General features: G+C 43.9%; 1 protein-coding gene across 11 annotated transcripts in view; it reads right to left on the reverse strand.

Annotated features, from left to right (window-relative positions):
• USP42 (ubiquitin specific peptidase 42) overlaps positions 1-16931 on the reverse strand; it is a 56125-nt gene that overhangs the window by 24430 nt on the left and 14764 nt on the right. For 6 of the 11 annotated variants that reach the window (XM_031013109.3, XM_031013110.3, XM_031013103.2 and 3 more), the window contains one exon: positions 949-1059. In XM_031013109.3, the coding sequence (XP_030868969.1) occupies positions 949-1059 (111 nt within the window). Of the gene's footprint in view, positions 1-948; positions 1060-4114; positions 4253-6098; positions 6403-6632; positions 6961-8709; positions 9543-14770; positions 14817-16931 lie in introns of those variants that run through there. The other 5 variants (XM_055346483.2, XM_055346482.2, XM_063708085.1 and 2 more) reach the window with 5 other exon arrangements.

Here is a 16931-nt window from a genome sequence, read left to right on the forward strand (position 1 = left end):
CCAGCTACTCAAATGGGGCAAGAGGATCACTTGAGCCAGGAGTTCAAGACTAGCCTGGGCAAAATAGTGAGACACAGTCTCACTTGAAAAAAAAAAAAAGAAGAACCGAAAAAAGAGAATTAACCTTATTTATTTCTTATTTTATTTTTACTGCTGCTTGCAGAGCAGGGCTAATCCACAGGCAGTGTGTCCAGAGTAGCCTAATTAACTTTATTTTGACAATTTCTGTCACTGCGTATAGTATAATATTCATTCACCAAACTGAAACTAATTAAAAACTGTTTACAAAAGCCTGTGAGACAATATCAGAATTAATATTACTCAGCATAGAAATCCAAGTTTCAGAGCAAAGGCACTATAAAACTTACCAATTATTTTAACATATTGATTTTTAATAGTTTAAAATTTGTTAAATTGAATAGTCTTTAATATATTGTCATCTTTTGCTTTAAAGTTTCAAAATGTGTTTATATAGCAAATGTTTTACTAAAAATTTGTTATTAAAGACATAGCCACGTATGACAAAATGTATTTGTTTTCTAATACATGAGGGGTTTGGTTTTTTTCACCAGTTGGACATTAAGAATAACTAGGTAATAGGCCAGGCATGGTGGCTCACGCCTGTAATCCCAGCACTTTGGGAGGCGGAGGCAGGTGGATCACCTGAGGTCAGGAGTTCGAGACCAGCCTGACCAACATGGAGAAACCCCATCTGTACTAAAAGTACAAAATCAGCCTGGCATAGTGGTACACGCCTGTGATCTCAGCTACTCGAGAGGCTGAGACAGGACAATCGTTTGAACCTGGGAGGTGGAAGCTGCAGTGAACCGAAATAGCGCCACTACATTCCAGCCTAGGCGACAGAGCAAGACTCTGCCTCGAAAAAAAAAAAAAAAAGTATAACTAGGTAATAAATACAAATATAAAACTACAATAGTTAATACTTACGCCGCATCTCATTGATGACAAACATTGGTTTAATAACGTCCCCAGGATTACTGAGTGCCTGGGTAATATGTGCTTGCATTGTACACATCATACAAAAGCCTTCTGCATGACCTGAAAGATAGATGATAATCCTCCAAATTAGCAAAATACAACTATATACACACATCAAGGCTAATTACAAATCAGGGGCACACACCTGAAATGAAATAATAGCTGCTATATGCATGCCTTGAGCTATCTACTTTTATGCATTTTCATTTACTTTTTTTTCTTTTTTTTTTTTTTTTTTTTTTGAGATGGAGTCTCACTCTGTCACCCAGGCTGGAGTGCAGTGGTGTGACCTTGGCTCACTGCAACCTCGGCCTCCCCGGGTCCAAGCCATTTGCCTGCCTCAGCCTCCCAAGTAGCTGGAACTACTACATGCGCCACCACGCCTGGCTAATTTTTTTTTTGTATTTTTAGTAGAGATGGGGTTTCACCATGTTAGCCAGGCTGGCCTCGAAATCCTGACCTCAGGCAATCCACCCACCCTGGCCTCCCAAAGTGCTGGGATTATAGGTGTAAGCCACCACCCCAGCCTCATTTACTTTTCTAACAAACGTAAGTGATAAGTATATATTAGCTCTCTTTCACAAGAAAGGAAAAAAGCTCAGAGAGTTTAAAAGTTTGCCCAATGTCAAAGAGTTATTATGTGACAGACACATAACTGGATTCAAATCATACTCTTTCAAATTTGAAAGCCAGTGCTCCTAGCTACTCTCTATACTGGAAAAGCAAGGTTTTTCCCCTCACACCACTATTTATCTCAAACACTAAAAGAAAGTCTCCCACAGCAGGGATGAGACATCACTGTGGAAGCCAGGCGCCATGGCTCATGCCTATCATCTCATGAAGCCAGGCGCCATGGCTCATGCCTATCATCTCAGCACTCTGGGAAGGTGAGGTGGGTGCATCTCTTGGGGCCAAGAGTTTGAGACTAGCCTGGGCAACATGGTCAAACCCTGTCTCTACAAAAAATAAAAAGAAAATTAGCCCAGTGTGGTGGCACAAGCCTGTAATCTCAGCTACCCAGGAGGCTGAGGCAAGAGGATCACCTGATCCCAGGGAGGCTGAGGCTGCAGTAAGCTGTGATCACACCACTGCACTACAGCCTGGGAGACAGAGCGAGACCCTGTCTCAAAAAAACAAAGAAAAGAAAAAAGAAAATAATCTCTGTGTAAATACTCTGGCGTTGCTGGCCACAGATGGTGGTCTCTATGGCATATCTTTTTTTACAACTTTCTAAAAATGTAAAAATCATTCTTAGCGCATGCTAAGTGACGCTACAGCATCTAGTGGGGAGAAGCCAGGGATGCTGCGAAACAGCCTCAAATGCACAGACAGCCCCTCACAACAAAGAATCACCCAAAGTGTTGACAGCACCAAGGTTGAGGAACTGCCTGACTAAAGGCTACCCAGACGCACCTGATAACGCTTAAAACAAAAGGATCAAACTATTCCCAATTAACTGTCCTGCAATAAAGCTCGAAAATATTTTTTAAAGAAATACAAAAATCCCAGCACCCAATAACATAAAATTCATTCTGTATGGCATCCAATCAAACAGTACAAGGCACGCAAAGATGCAGAAATGACCAGTAACAAGGAGAAAATAAATAGAAAAAGACCCAGAAATAACATAGAAAATATAATCAGAAGACAATAACTTTAAAAAGGATATTACAAATATATTCCTATGTTCAAGGAAATGAAAAATGGAAGAATACATTAAGAAGAAACATGGTGGCTGAGCCTGGTGGCTTACACCTGTAATCCCAGCACTTTGGGAAGCTAAGGAGGGCGGATCACAAGGTCAGGAGATCGAGACAATCCTGGCTAACACAGTGAAACCCCGTCTCTACTAAAAATACAAAAAAATTAGCTGGGCGTGGTGGCGGGCGCCTGTAGTCCCAGCTACTCGGGAGGCTGAGGCAAGAAAATGGCATGAACCCAGGAAGCAGAGCTTGCAGTGAGCTGAGATGGCACCACTGCACTGCAGCCTGGGCGACAGAGCGAGACGCTGTCTCAAAAAAAAAAAAAAAAAAAAAAAGAAGAAGAAACATGGAAATAGATGCAAATCTGCTTATACACATGAAGAGTAGAATCTCTGGGATGAAAAATGCACCAGGTGCGGTGGCTCACGCCTGTCATCCCAGTGCTTCGGAAGGCTGAGGCAGGCGGACCACTTGAGCCCAGGAGTTTGACACCAGCCTGGGCAACACAGAAAAACCCCATCTCTACTAAAAATACAAAAATTAGCCAGGTGTGGTGGCACGTGCTTGTAGTCTCAGCTACTCCAGAGGCTGAGGTGGGATGGGAGGACCACCTGAGCCCAGCAGTTGGAGGCTGCAGTAAGCTATGATAGCACCACTGCACTCCAGCCTGGGTGACAGAGTAAGATCCTGTCTCAAAAAAATAAAAACGAACAACAATAACAAAAACACCAGATGTAATTAATAACAGATTAGACACCACAGAAGAAAAGATTAGTGAACTTGAAGATATTCATTATGGGTAGAAAATATCCATAATAAAACACAGAGAGAGAAAATCTCAAAATAACAACAACAACACAGCATACCAGTAAGCTATGGGACAATTTTAAGTTGCCCCTGATATACATCATTAGAGTCTGAAGGTAAAAGGACAGCATAAATATTTCAAGAAATAACAATTATCTACAAAGGAAAAGCACAAAGGAGGTTTTTGGGAAGAGGCATGGTTTCGTATCCTGACTGAGCTGTCAGTTCACATGAGTCTATATTAATATTCGAAAGAACTTACACCAAAAAAGTTATTAAGTTTTCAAAAGTCACTGAAAGTTGTCCAAATTTGACAGAAATAATACATGTACAGATCTAAGAACCTCAACAAACTCCAGGAGTAGAAACATGAAGAAAACTACACAAAGGACCCCTGCTTACAATCAGTGATAAAAATCTTAAAAGCACTGGAGATAAAAACAGTGCTGGGCCGGGCGCAGTGGCTCACGCCTGTAATCCCAGCACTTTGGGAGACCAAGGTGGGCGGATCACAAGGTAGAAGATCGAGACCATCCTGGCTAACACGGTGAAACCCCATCTCTACTAAAAATACAAAAAAATTAGCCGGGTGTGGTGGCACGCACCTGTGGTCCCAGCTACTCAGGAGGCTGAGGCAGAAGAATGGCGTGAACCCGGGAGGCGGAGGTTGCAGTGAGCCGAGATCGCGACGCTGCACTCCAGCCTGGGCAACAGAGCAAAACTCCGTCTCAAAAAACAAACAAGCAAACAAAAGAAACGTTACATAGGCTGGCTTGGTGGCTCATGACTGTAATCCCAGCACTCTGTGAGGCTGAGGCGGGTGGATCACTTGAGGTCAGGAGTTTGAGATCAGCCTGGCTAACATGGTGAAACCCTGTCTCTACCAAAAATACAAAAAATTACCTGGGCATGGTGGTGTGCGCCTGTAACCCCAGCTACTCGGGAGGCTGAGACAGGAGAATCACTTGAACCCGGGAGGCAGAGGTTGCAGTGAGCTGAGATCGCAACACTGCACTCCAGCCTGGGCCACGGAGTGAAACTCGGTCTCAAAAAAACACAAGAAACAAAACAAAAACAAAAGCAAAAAATCATTATGTATATAGGAACAACGGTAAAAACGACAACAGACTTCTTATCAGGCACAGCACAGGCCAGAAGACAGTGGAATAGTATCTTTCAAGTATTAAAAGAAAAAGAACGGGCCAGGTGCGGTGGCTGCCCTGTAATCTCAGCACTTTGGGAAGCCAACACGGGTGGATCGCTTGAGCCTAGGAGTTCGAGACCAGCCTGGGCAAAATGGCCAAAATCCTGTCTCTACAAAAAATTAGCCAGGCATGGTGGTGAACGCCTGTAGTCCCAGCTATTCAGGAAGTTGAGGTGGGAGGATTACTTGAGCCCAAGAGGTTGAGGCTGCAATGAGCTATAATCACACCACTGCACTCTAGCCTGGGTGAGAGTGACAGCCTGTCTCAAAAAAGACAAATAATGTTAACATAGAATTCTACACCTCATGAGAATATCATTCAAAAACAAACATGAGACTTGCACTTCTGGGAGACGGAGTAGAGGTAGTTTTCTATTCCTCCTGCCAAGTACAACAAATCCTGACCATTGTGTATAAAATGAACCTTAAAAGGCTGTGAAAGGTAGAAAGAGAAAGAGACATGCTACGGACCTCAAGACCCAAGGAAGACACGGTGGTGAGTTTCCTGGGGTTTCTTTGTGCTTCTTCTAGTCCAGACTTAGAGCTAAAGTCAGCAACCTGGAAGCCCCAACAACTGCTGACAACCAAGCCCAGCAAAATCTTGCTCCCGCTCTCTCCAACCAAAGGATGAGAAAGGCGCAGCCTCGTGTGACAGAAACCTTTAGAAATCATTGCTCTACTTCAACTTCTATGTGTATTTTTTTCTGTATATTACAATGTTTGTTTTGGTTTGGTTTGTTTTTTTTTGAGACAGCATCTCACTCTGTCACCCAGGCTGGAGTGCAGTGGCGGGATCACGGCTCACTGCAGCCTCTACCTCCCAAGGCTCAGGTGATCTCCCCACCCGTCTCTCGAGTAGCTGGGATTACAGGCATGCACCACCATACCCGGCTAATGTTTGTATTTCAGTAGAGACAGGGTTTCACCATGTTGGCCAGGCTGGTCTCGGACTCCTGGACTCAAGTGATCCACCCTCCTCTGCCTCCCAAACTGCTGGAATTGTAAGAATTATTATGATGTTGTGACATTCTAAAGATCTTTCTGGCTGGGGAGAGGCTGCCCCTCAGGCTAGCCAATTCTTAGAGGTAGCAAAGGGCTCAGCGTTCGTGCAAGCCTTTGCTATACACACTAACCAATCCAGAGCCCTTCCTTCTCCATCCACCTGCCTGTGCACCCCAGGAGGCAAAACTCCTCTGCCCTAATCATCTCAGGGCCAGGTGCCAGGCAACTCTGGACCACACCTGTGGCTCAGAGCCCACCAAAATTATTCAAACCAGCCAATCCCAAATTCTTCCCCCTGCCCTACCCTGCTTTTCCCACGGAAACCTCAACGAAGGCTCTGGCCAATAATGCCTTCCCCTTGCTCCTGTCTTCTGCTTCCTTACCACATGGCCCTGCATGGTGTGACCTGTGAGCATAAAATCTTTGTCTTCCTGAGCCTCTCTTGTGTCTCCTCTTGTGGCTGCCCCTGAGCAATCATCTCATAAAAGAATACAAAAGACATTAAAACATCACAGAAGAACTACGGCCTCACCTCTACCCACACCAGAAAAGGCAACTAAACGGCCTTGACTTACACTCAACAGGCTGTAGCAAGGCACCCTAACCCATACTGGGTTAACGGTGAAGGCAGACTAGGAGCTGGGACTTGCAACCATACTGGATGAACAAACCCTGTCCCACCCCACGTTGTGACAATCACTTGGGGAGCCCAGATTTCCACCCACCCAGTAGTAAAAAGCCACCTCTAAACTCTCCCCCAACTATGGCCTCCCCAGCCCCCGGTGAGGGTCAGAGGCAGGACTGTCACCATCACTCAGTGGTAACAAAACCACTCCCACTGCAGTGTCCGTGGAGACCATGTGGGGAGCAGGAACTTCCACTTCCACCCAGCAGGGACAACGATCCCCAATTCCCACCTGGGGTGCCAACGGAGGCTGAGTGGGGAATGTGGGCTTCTACTCCATCTGACATCACTTCCTCTGCCAGAGCAGTGTCAGAGCAAGTTGGCTAAAACAAAGGTTAGATAAGACTCAGTGTCTTATAAGATAATACCAAAATATCCATGGCCAGGCGCGGTGGCTCATGCCTACAATTCTAGCACTTTGGGAGGCCGAAGCAAGAGGATTGCTTGAGCCCAGGAGGTGGGAGCTGCAGTGAGCCATGATTACACCACTGCACTCCAGCCTGGACAACAAAGTAAGACCCTGACTCAAAAAACAAAATTGTTTTAAAATCCAGCTTTCAACTGAAAATCACTCATCAAACTGAGAACTAAGAATCTCTCAAACAAAAATTATAACATTGTCTGATATGGTTCTAAATGTATATAAAAGAAACTTTTTTTTTTTTTTTTGAGACGGAGTCTCACTCTGTCACCCAGGCTGGAGTACAATGGCATGATCTTGACTCACTGCAACCTCTGCCTCCTGGGTTCAAGTGATTCTCTTGCCTCAGCCTCCCAAGTAGCTAGGATTAGAGGTGTGCACCACCACACCTGGCTACTTTTTGTATTTTTAGTAGATACAGGGTTTCACCATGTTGGCCAGGCTGGTCTTGAATCCCTGACCTCAGGTAATCCGCCCGCCTCGGCCTCCCATAGTGCTGGGATTACAGGCATGAGCCACCGCACCCGGATTTTTTTTTTTTTTTTTTTTGAGGCAGAGCCTCACTTTGTCACCCAGCCTGGAGTGCAGTGGCACGATCTTGGCTCACCACAACTTCCACCTCCTGGATTCAAACAATTCTCCTTCCTCAGCCTCCCGAATAGCTGGGATTACAGGCGCCCGCCATCATGCCCGGCTAATTTTTTGTATTTTTAGTAGAGATGGGGTTTTGCCATGTTGGCCAGGCTGGTCTCGAACTCCTGACCTCAGGTGATCCACCTGCCTCGGCTTCCCAAAATGCTGGGATTACAGGCATGAGTCACCAAGCCTGGCCTAGAAGAAACATTTTAAAACAATTATAACTAGTGGAGAGTAAAGGACACAGGGAAGTAATGTTTCTATACGTCCCTCAAACTAGTAAAATCACAATACCAATAAACCGTGGTAAAAGTTATGTGTGTGTAAACGTGGTCCCTAAAAGTGACCACTAAAAAGGCTCCAGGCCCAGTGGCACACGCCTGTAATCCCAGCATTGTGTGAGCCTGAGGTGGGCGGATGGCTTGAGCCCAGGAGTTTGAGACCAGCCTGGTCAACATGGTGAAACCCTGTCTCTACAAAAATTAGCCAGGCATGGTCGCGCACAGCTGTAGTCCAAGCCACTTGGGGGGCTGAGGCAGGAGGATCATTTGACGTTGGGAGACTGAGGCTGTAGTGAGCTGAGATCGTGCAACCACACTCCAGCCTAGGTGACAGAGTGAGACCCTGTCCACGACCCACCCCCCAAAAAAGAAAGAATGACTCAAGTAAAGCAAAATGACTTAATTTTGAAAAACACTTTCAAGTATTCAAATAACCCACAGAGAAGCAAGAAAACACAGATATATAAAAAAGAACAGAACAAAAAACACAACATTAAATGGCAGAATAAGCCTTAAGTCTTAAAATATCAATAATCACCTTAAAAGTCAATGTTCTAAATAAATGAGGGTGAAGGACACCCAGCCTAGAGCAGCAGAGAGTTAAAAGACACAGACTGACAAAATGGATTGAACAACACAACCCAACTATACGCTGTTTACAAAAAAACTCACTTCAAATGTAATGACACAGGCAGGCTGAAAGTAAAAGGATAAAAAAGATACGTCATGCAAGCATTAATCAAAACAAAGCAGGGAAAAAATTTTATCTGGGCATGGTGGTGCATGCCTGTGGTCCCAACTGCTCCAAAGGCTGAGATGGAGGATTCCTAGAGCCCAGGAGTTGGAGGGTGCAGTGAGCCATGATCGCACCACTGCACTCCAGCCCAGGTGACAGAGTGAGACCTCATCTCAAGGAGGAAAAAAAAAAAAAAAAAAAAAAAAAAAGCAGGGCCAGGCACAGTGGCTCACACCTGTAATTCCAACACTTTCAGAGGCCAAGGCAGGAGGATCACTTGAGGCTAGGAGTTCGAGACCAGCCTGGGTAACACAGCGAGACCAAATCTCTACAAAAGTAAAAATAAAAAAATTAGCTGGTCATGGTGGGACACGCCTGTAGTCCGAAGCTAGAAGGAAGGCTGAGGCAGGAGGATAGCTTGAGATCAAAATTTTGAGGATGCAGGATTTTGAGGATTTTGAGGATGCAGTGAGCTATGATCACACCAATGCACAAAGCCTGCGTCACAGAACAAGATTCTGTCTCAAAAACAAAGAAACCAACAACAACAAAAAAATCAGGAATGGTTACATTAATAAAGAATAAAGCAGACTTCAGGGACATAGTAAAGATGTTAATCCCCCCAAATTAAAACACAAGTTTAGTGTACTTCCTATCAAAATCCCAGCAAAATATTTTATACAGATTATTTTATAATTTGTAATGAAAAGCAATGTAACTAGAATAGCCGAAACTATTTTGAAGAATAAAGTGGAAGGAATCATTCTAACCGATGACAAGACTTACTACATAACTACAGTAACAAGGACTTGTGTAGAGTGGTGGACACATACATCATCACAACAGAACAGAAACCTGGAGACAGACACACAAATATGCCCAAATGATTTTTTTTAATTACAAAGATACAAAAGCAATTCAACAGAGGAAAGACAGCTTCTTCAAGAAAATGACGCTGGAGCAAATGACATCCAGACAAAAAAACTCAGCTTAAATCTCAGTTTCTAAAAAAAATAACTCAAAATGGATCACACACTTAAATGCAACACATTAAACAATACAACTTACAGGAAAAAATTAACATAGGAAAAAATCTGCAGGATCAAGAGCTAGGCAAAGAGATCTTAAACTTGACACTAAAAGCACAATCCACTACAGGCTGACCAATTGAACTTCACCAAAATTAAAAACCTCTGTCTGTAAAACATCCACGAAGTGGATGAAGACATGCTACAGATGGGGAGAAAACATTTGGAAACCACATATCCTCAAAACTTGACAGTACAACAACAAAGAACATGATAGAAAATGAGGGAAAGATACAGGCACATGTTTCACCAAAGAACACAAACAGATGGCAAATAAGCACATGAAAAGATGTTCAATACCTTTAAGCATTAGGGAAATGCAAATGAAAGCCACACTGAGTTATCACTACGCACCTATCAGTATAGGTAAAATGAACACTAGTGACAACAGCAAATGTTGGCAAAGATGCAAGGAAGCTGGAACTCTCATATATTGCTTTGGCAGTTTCTTATAAAATCAAACATGCAACTACCATATAACCCAGCATTTGCAGTCCTGGGCATTTATCCCAGAGAAATGAAGACATGCTGACAAAAAGAGCTATATACACACTCACGTTTATAGCAGCTCCACTCACCATAACCCAAAACTAGTAACAACCCGGATGTTTACCGCAGCTCCACTCACAATCCCCCAAAACCAGAAACAACCCGGATGTGTTTACTGCAGCTCTACTCACGATATCCCAAAACTAGAAACAACCTAGATGTGTTTACCGCAGCTCCACTCACGATATCCCAAAACTAGAAACAACCGGATATCCTTTAATGGAAAAGTAGTTAAAGAAACTGTGGCGTTATCAGGCCGGCACAGTGGCTCATGCCTGTAATCCCAGCACTTTGGGAGGCTGAGGCGGGCAGATCACGAGGTCAGGAGATAGAGACCATCCTGGCTAACACGGTGAAACCCGTCTCTACTAAAAATACAAAAAAAATTAGCCAGGTGTGGTGGTGGGCACCTGTAGTCCCAGCTACTCGGGAGGCTGAGGCAGGAGAATGGCGTGAACCCAGAAGGCGAAGCCTGCAGTGAGCTGAGATCGTGCCACTGCACTCCAGCCTGGACAACAGAGCAAGACTTCCTCTCAAAAAAAAACAAACAAAAAAAAACTGTGGCGTATCCATACCATGAAATACTACCTACCAATGAAAGAATTATTAATACATGCAACGACCTGGATCAATCTTAAGAGAATTATGCTAGGTGAAAAAGCCAACTCCAAAAGGTTACATACTATATAATTCACGTTAATACTGTTGAAATGACAAAATCATAGAAATGGAGAATCAGTGGTCACCAGAGGTTAAGGGGAAGGCAGGGACACAAGTGGGCTTGGGAAAGGGAAACATGCTGGGTTCTGTAGGTGATAGAAATGCTCTGTATCTTGACTATATCAATGTCACTACTGTGCTTGTGATATTCCATTACAGTGTTATCACTGGGGGAGGTTCAGTAAGGGTACATGGGATTTCTCTGTATTATTTCTTACAAGTGCATGTGAATCTAGTTACCACAAATAAAAAGTTGAGATTTTTAAAAAAAGCAAAATAAAGACATTTCAAACCAAAAAAAAAAAAAAAAACTAAAATCAACAACAAAGTAAAATAAACAACCCCTGAGCATCAAAAAACAAAACAAAACAAAACAAAAGTAAGGAAAAATACCAAATGGAAATCTGGATACATAAAAAGGAATGAAAAGCAGTGGAAACAGTAAACAAGTAGATAAACAGAAATGATTTCTTAAAAGCTTTAAACTATCTAAAACAAAACTTTTAAAATGAATTTAAAGGAAAAAATAATACAACAATGCATGACAACAATAGCACAAAGATGGGAAAGGAAAGATGGAGTATATTACCAAAATGTTCTTATACTTCACGAGGAGCAGAATATTGTTGTGTTTTGTTTTGTGACAGAGTTTCGCTCTTGTTGCCTAGGCTGGAGTGCAGTGGTGTGTTCTTGGCTCACTGCAACCCCCGCTTCCAAGGTTCAAGCGATTCTCCCACCTCAGTCTCCGAAGTAGCTGAGATTACAGGCATCTGCCACCATGTCAGGCTAATTTTTTGTATTTTTAGTAGAGACGAAGTTTCACCATATTGACCAGGCTGGTCTCAAACTCCCATCCTCAGGTGATCCTCCAGCCTCAGCCTCTCAAAGTGCTGGGATTACAGGCATGAGCCACTGCGTCCCGCCTGTTTTTTTTTGTTTTTTTTTGAGACGGAGTCTCGCTCTGTTGCCCAGGCTGGAGTGCAGTGGTGCAATCTTGGCTCACTGAAACCTCCGACTCCCAGGCTCAAGCGATTCTCCTGCCTCAGCCTCCTGAATAACTGGGATTACAGGCATGAGCCACCACACCTGGCTAATTTTTGTATTTTCAGTAGAGACGGGGTTTTGCTATATTGGCCAGGCTGGTCTCGAATTCCTGACCACAAGTGATCTGCCCGCCTCAGCCTCCCAAAGTGCTGAGACTACAGGCATGAGCCACTGGCACCGGCCTGAGAAGAGGAATGTTATTTGAAGGTAAACTGATACATTAAAGATATAAACTAAAGTAACCACCATGAAAAAAAATATCAAAAATATGCCAATGAAGCAGATTAAATAAAATCATATATCAATCCAAAAGAAGGCAGGAAAAAGATTTTAAAAGACAACCAAGAATAAATGGGACAAATAGGAAAAAAAATAGCAAGATGGTAGATTTAAACCCATTCATACCAATAATCTCATTAAATGTAAAAGGTATAATGCCTCAAAATAAAAGGCAGAGGCTACTACTGGATAAAAAGCAAGATCAAATTAATAAGCTATTTATAAGAAATCCACTTTAAAGCTGGGCATGGGGGCTCACTCCTGTAATTCCAGCACTTTGGGGAGGCCGAGGCAGGCAGATCACGAGGTCAGGAGTTTGAGACCAGCCTGTCCAATATGGTGAAACCCCATCTCTACTAAAAATACAAAAATTAGCTGGGTGTGGTGGTGCACCCGTAGTCCCAGCTACTTGGGAGGCTGAGGCAGAAGAATCACTTGAACCTGGGAAGTGAAGGTTGCAGTGAGCCGAGATCGCGCCATTGCACTCCAGCCTGGGTGACAGAGCGAGAATCCGTCTCAAAAAAAGAAAAAAGGGAATCTACTTTAAATATATAGACAAAAATAGGTTAAAGATAAAAAGATGGAAAAAATATATCATGCTAACATGAATCATAAGAAAACTGGAGTGGGCTGGGCATGGTAGCTCACGCCTGTAATCCCAGCACTTAGGGAGACTGAGGCAGGCAGATGACCTGAGGTCAAGATTTCAAGACCAGCCTGGCCAACATGGTGAAACCCCATCACTACTAAAAATACAAAAGTTAGCCGGGCACTGTGGCACATGTCTGTAATCCCAGCTACTTAGGAGACCGAGGCAGGAGGCAGAGTTGAATCCAGGAGGCAGAGTTTCCAGTGAGCCAAGATCATGCCAGTGCACTCCAGCATAGGTGACAAAGTGAGACTCCACCTCAAAAAAAAAGAGAAACGATACGAAAAGGAAAACTGGAGTGGCTTTTTTTTTTTTTTGAGACAGGGTCTCCTTTCGTTGCCCTGGTTGGAGTACAGTGGCATAATCATAGCTCTCTACAACCTTCAACTCCCTGGCTCAAGTGATCCTCCTACCTCAGCCTCCCGAGTAGCTAAGACTATAGAAGCACACCACCATGCCTAGCTAATTTTTTAATATTTTATTTTTATTTATTTTTTATTTTTTGAGACGGAGTCTCGCTGTCGCCCAGGCTGGAGGGCAGTGGCGCGATCTCGGCTCACTGCAGGCTCTGCCCCCGGGGTTTATGCCATTCTCCTGCCTCAGCCTCCCGAGTAGCTGGGACTACAGGCGCCCGCCACCTCGCCTGGCTAATTTTTTGTATTTTTAGTACAGATGGGGTTTCACCGTGTTAGCCAGGATGGTCTCGATCTCCTGAGCTCGTGATCTGCCCGCCTTGGCCTCCCAAAGTGCTGGGATTACAGGCGTGAGCCACCACACCCAGCCCAATTTTTTAATATTTTATATTATACAGAGAGGGTCTCACTATGTAGCTCAGGCTGGTCTAGAACTCCTAGCTTAACCCATCCTCCTGCCTCAGCCTCCCAAAGTGTTGGGATTACAGGCATGAGCCATCATGCCCAGCTTGGGGTGGCTAAATTTATCTCAGACGAAGTAGATTTCAGAGCAAAGAATATTATTTGGGATGAAGAGGGTCATTTCATAAATGGTAACCAAATGAGTTCATCAAGAGGGCATAACAGGCCAGGTGCAGTGGCTCAGACCTATAATCCCAGCACTTTGGGAGGCCGAGGCGGGTGGATCACCTGAGGTCAGGAGTTTGAGACCAGCCTAGCCAACACGGGCGAAACCCCATCACTACTAAAAAATACAAAAATCAGTCAGGTGTGGTGGCGCATGCCTGTAATCCCAGCTGCTCAGGAGGCTGAGGTACGAGAATCACTTGAACTTGAAAGGTGGAGGCTGCAGCGAACCAAGATCATGCCACTGTACTCTAGCCTGGGCGCCAGCAGTTCAAGACAACTGTCTTGAAGCCAGGAGTTTGAGACAAGCCTGAGCAACTTAGCGAGACCCTATTTCTATTTAAAAAAAAAAAAATTAGGCTGGGCACGGTGACTCACGCCTGTAATCCCAGCACTTTGGGAGGCTGAGGCGGGTGGATCACAAGGTCAGGAGATAAGAGACCATCCTGGCCAACATGATGAAACCCCATCTCTACTAAAAATATAAAAATTAGCTGGGTGTGGTGGCATGTGCCTGTAATCCCAGCTACTCAGGAGGCTGAGGCAGGAGAATCGATTGAACCCATGAGGCGCAGGTTGCAGTTGAGCCGAGATCACACTACTGCACTCCAGCGTGGCAACAGAGCAAGACTCTGTCTCAAAACAAACAAACAAAAACAAACAAACAAAAAAAAAAACAAAAAAAAAGGCATGGTGGTGCATGTCTGTAGTCTCAGCTACTTGGGAAGCTGAGGTGGGAAGATCACTTGAACCCAGAAGGTTGAGGGTGCAGTGAGCTATGATGGCACCACTGCACTCCAGCCTAGGCAACAGAGTGAGTGAGACCCTGTCTTAAAAAAAAAAAAAAATTGACATATGACATATCAACATATCTGGGATACAACTAAAGTACCACCCATAGGGAAATTTATAGCATTTAACACTTACATTGGAAAAGAAGAAAGATCTCAAATCAAATGACCTAAGACTCCACCTTAAGACACTGGAACAGAGCACATTAAATCCAAAGTAAGCAGAAGAAATGGAATAATGACAGTAACAACAAACATCAATAAAACAGAAAACTGTAATGAAACAGAAAACTGTTAACAATGAAACCACGAGCTCGTTCTTTGAGAAGATCAGTAAGATTAAAAAACTTGTGGTCAGATTGATCAAACAAAAAAGGAGACAGAAAGCTGGGTATGGTGGTATAATCCTAGCACTTTTGGAGGCCAAGCGGGGAGGATCATTTGAAGCCAGGAGTTCAAGACTAGCCTGGGCAACATAGTGAGACCTCGTCTCTACAAAAATAATTTAAAAATTAGCTGTGTGTGGTGATGCACACCTCTAGCTACTCAGGAAGCTGAGGTGGGAGCACTGCTTGAGCCCAGGAGGTGGAGGCTGCAGTGAGGTATGATCTTGCCACTGTACTCCAGCCTGGGAAAAAGAGCAAGATCCTGTCTTCTAAAAACAAAACAAAGAAAAGAAGAATGTAGTTTAAAACCTGCCCATGAGAAACTGCAAGGTCCAGATGGCTTCACCGCTGAAATCTACCAAACATTTAAAGAAGAAATAACATCAATTCTGTACAAACTCTTCCAGGAAACAGATGTGAAGAAAACATATCCCAACACATGCCATGATGCCAACATTACCCTAATGCCAAAACAAGAAAAAAAAAAGGCATTATAAGAAACTATAGGCTAATAATACTTATGAAGACAAAACTGTTTTACAATTTTAGCAAATCAAAGCCAATAATACATACAATAATGCATCATGACCAAGTGTGAGTCATCTCAGGAATGCAAGGTTGGTTTAACATTCAAGCATCAAACAACTCAACCTGGTAAAAGGCATCGATGAAAAACCTACAACACCATACTTAATGGTAAAAGACTGAATGCTTTTCCTCTAAGGCTGAGAAAGAGACATGGATTTTTACTCTTATCACCTCTATTTAACAATGTAATGGAGGTCTCTTTACTAGAAAAAAACAGCAAGAAAAATAAATAAAGAACCTACACAGACTGGAAATGGAGAAGTAAAATTATCTTTATTCACGTATCACATAGTTGCGTCTATAAAATCTTAAGGGATCTTAAAAAAAAAAACCTACTACAATTAATAAGTGACTTAAGCAAGGTTCCAAGATATAAGATCAAAATCTGAAAAATGTATTTCTATATGCTAGCAATAAACAATTGGTAAGTTGAAATTTTAAAAATAAAATACCCTTTGTAATAGTTAATGAAAATATTTATTCCAGCCGGGTGCAGTGGCTCACCCCTGTAATCCCAGCACTTTGGGAGGCCGAGGCGGGTGGATCATTTGAGGCCAGGAGTTCGAGACCAGCTTGGCCAACAGGGCGAAACCCCGTCTCTACTAAAAATACAAAAATTAGCCGGGCATGATGGTGGGCACCTATAATCTCAGCTGTTCATGAGGCTGAAGCAGAAGAATTGCTTGAACCCAGAAGGCAGAGGGTGCAGTGAGCCGAGACTGTGCCACTGCACTCCAGCCTGGGCAACGAGAAACTAAAGATGGCCTAGGCCAGGCATAGTGGCTCATGCCTGAAATCCCAACACTTTGAAAGGCTGAGGCAAGAGGCTGGGCACAGTGTCTCATGCCTGTAATCCCAGCACTTTGGGAGGCCGAGTCGGGCAGATCACTTGGGGTCAGGAGTTTGAGACCAGCCTGGCCAACACTGTGAAACCCCATCTCTACTAAAAATACAAAAATTAGCTAGAAGTGATGGTGCGAGCCTGTAATCCCAGCTACCTGGGAGGCTGAGGCAGGAGAATCACTTAAACCGAAGAGGTGGAGGTTACAGTGAGTGGAGATAGTGGCACTGCACTCCACCTGGAGTGACAGAGCGAAAAAAAAGGGCCGGGCGCAGTGGCTCACGCCTGTAATCCCAGCACTCTGAGAGGCCGAGGCAGGCAGATCATGAGGTCAGGAGATCAAGACCATCCTGGCTAACACGGTGAAACCCCATCTCTACTAAAAATACAAAAAAATTAGCCGGCGTGGTGGCAGGCACCTGTAGTCCCAACCGCTCAGGTGGCTGAGGCAGAAGAATGGCGTGAACCCGGGAGGCGTAGGT

Source organism: Gorilla gorilla, chromosome 6 (assembly GCF_029281585.2).
Source record: "Gorilla gorilla gorilla isolate KB3781 chromosome 6, NHGRI_mGorGor1-v2.1_pri, whole genome shotgun sequence".
NCBI classification, from domain to species: Eukaryota; Metazoa; Chordata; class Mammalia; order Primates; family Hominidae; genus Gorilla; species Gorilla gorilla.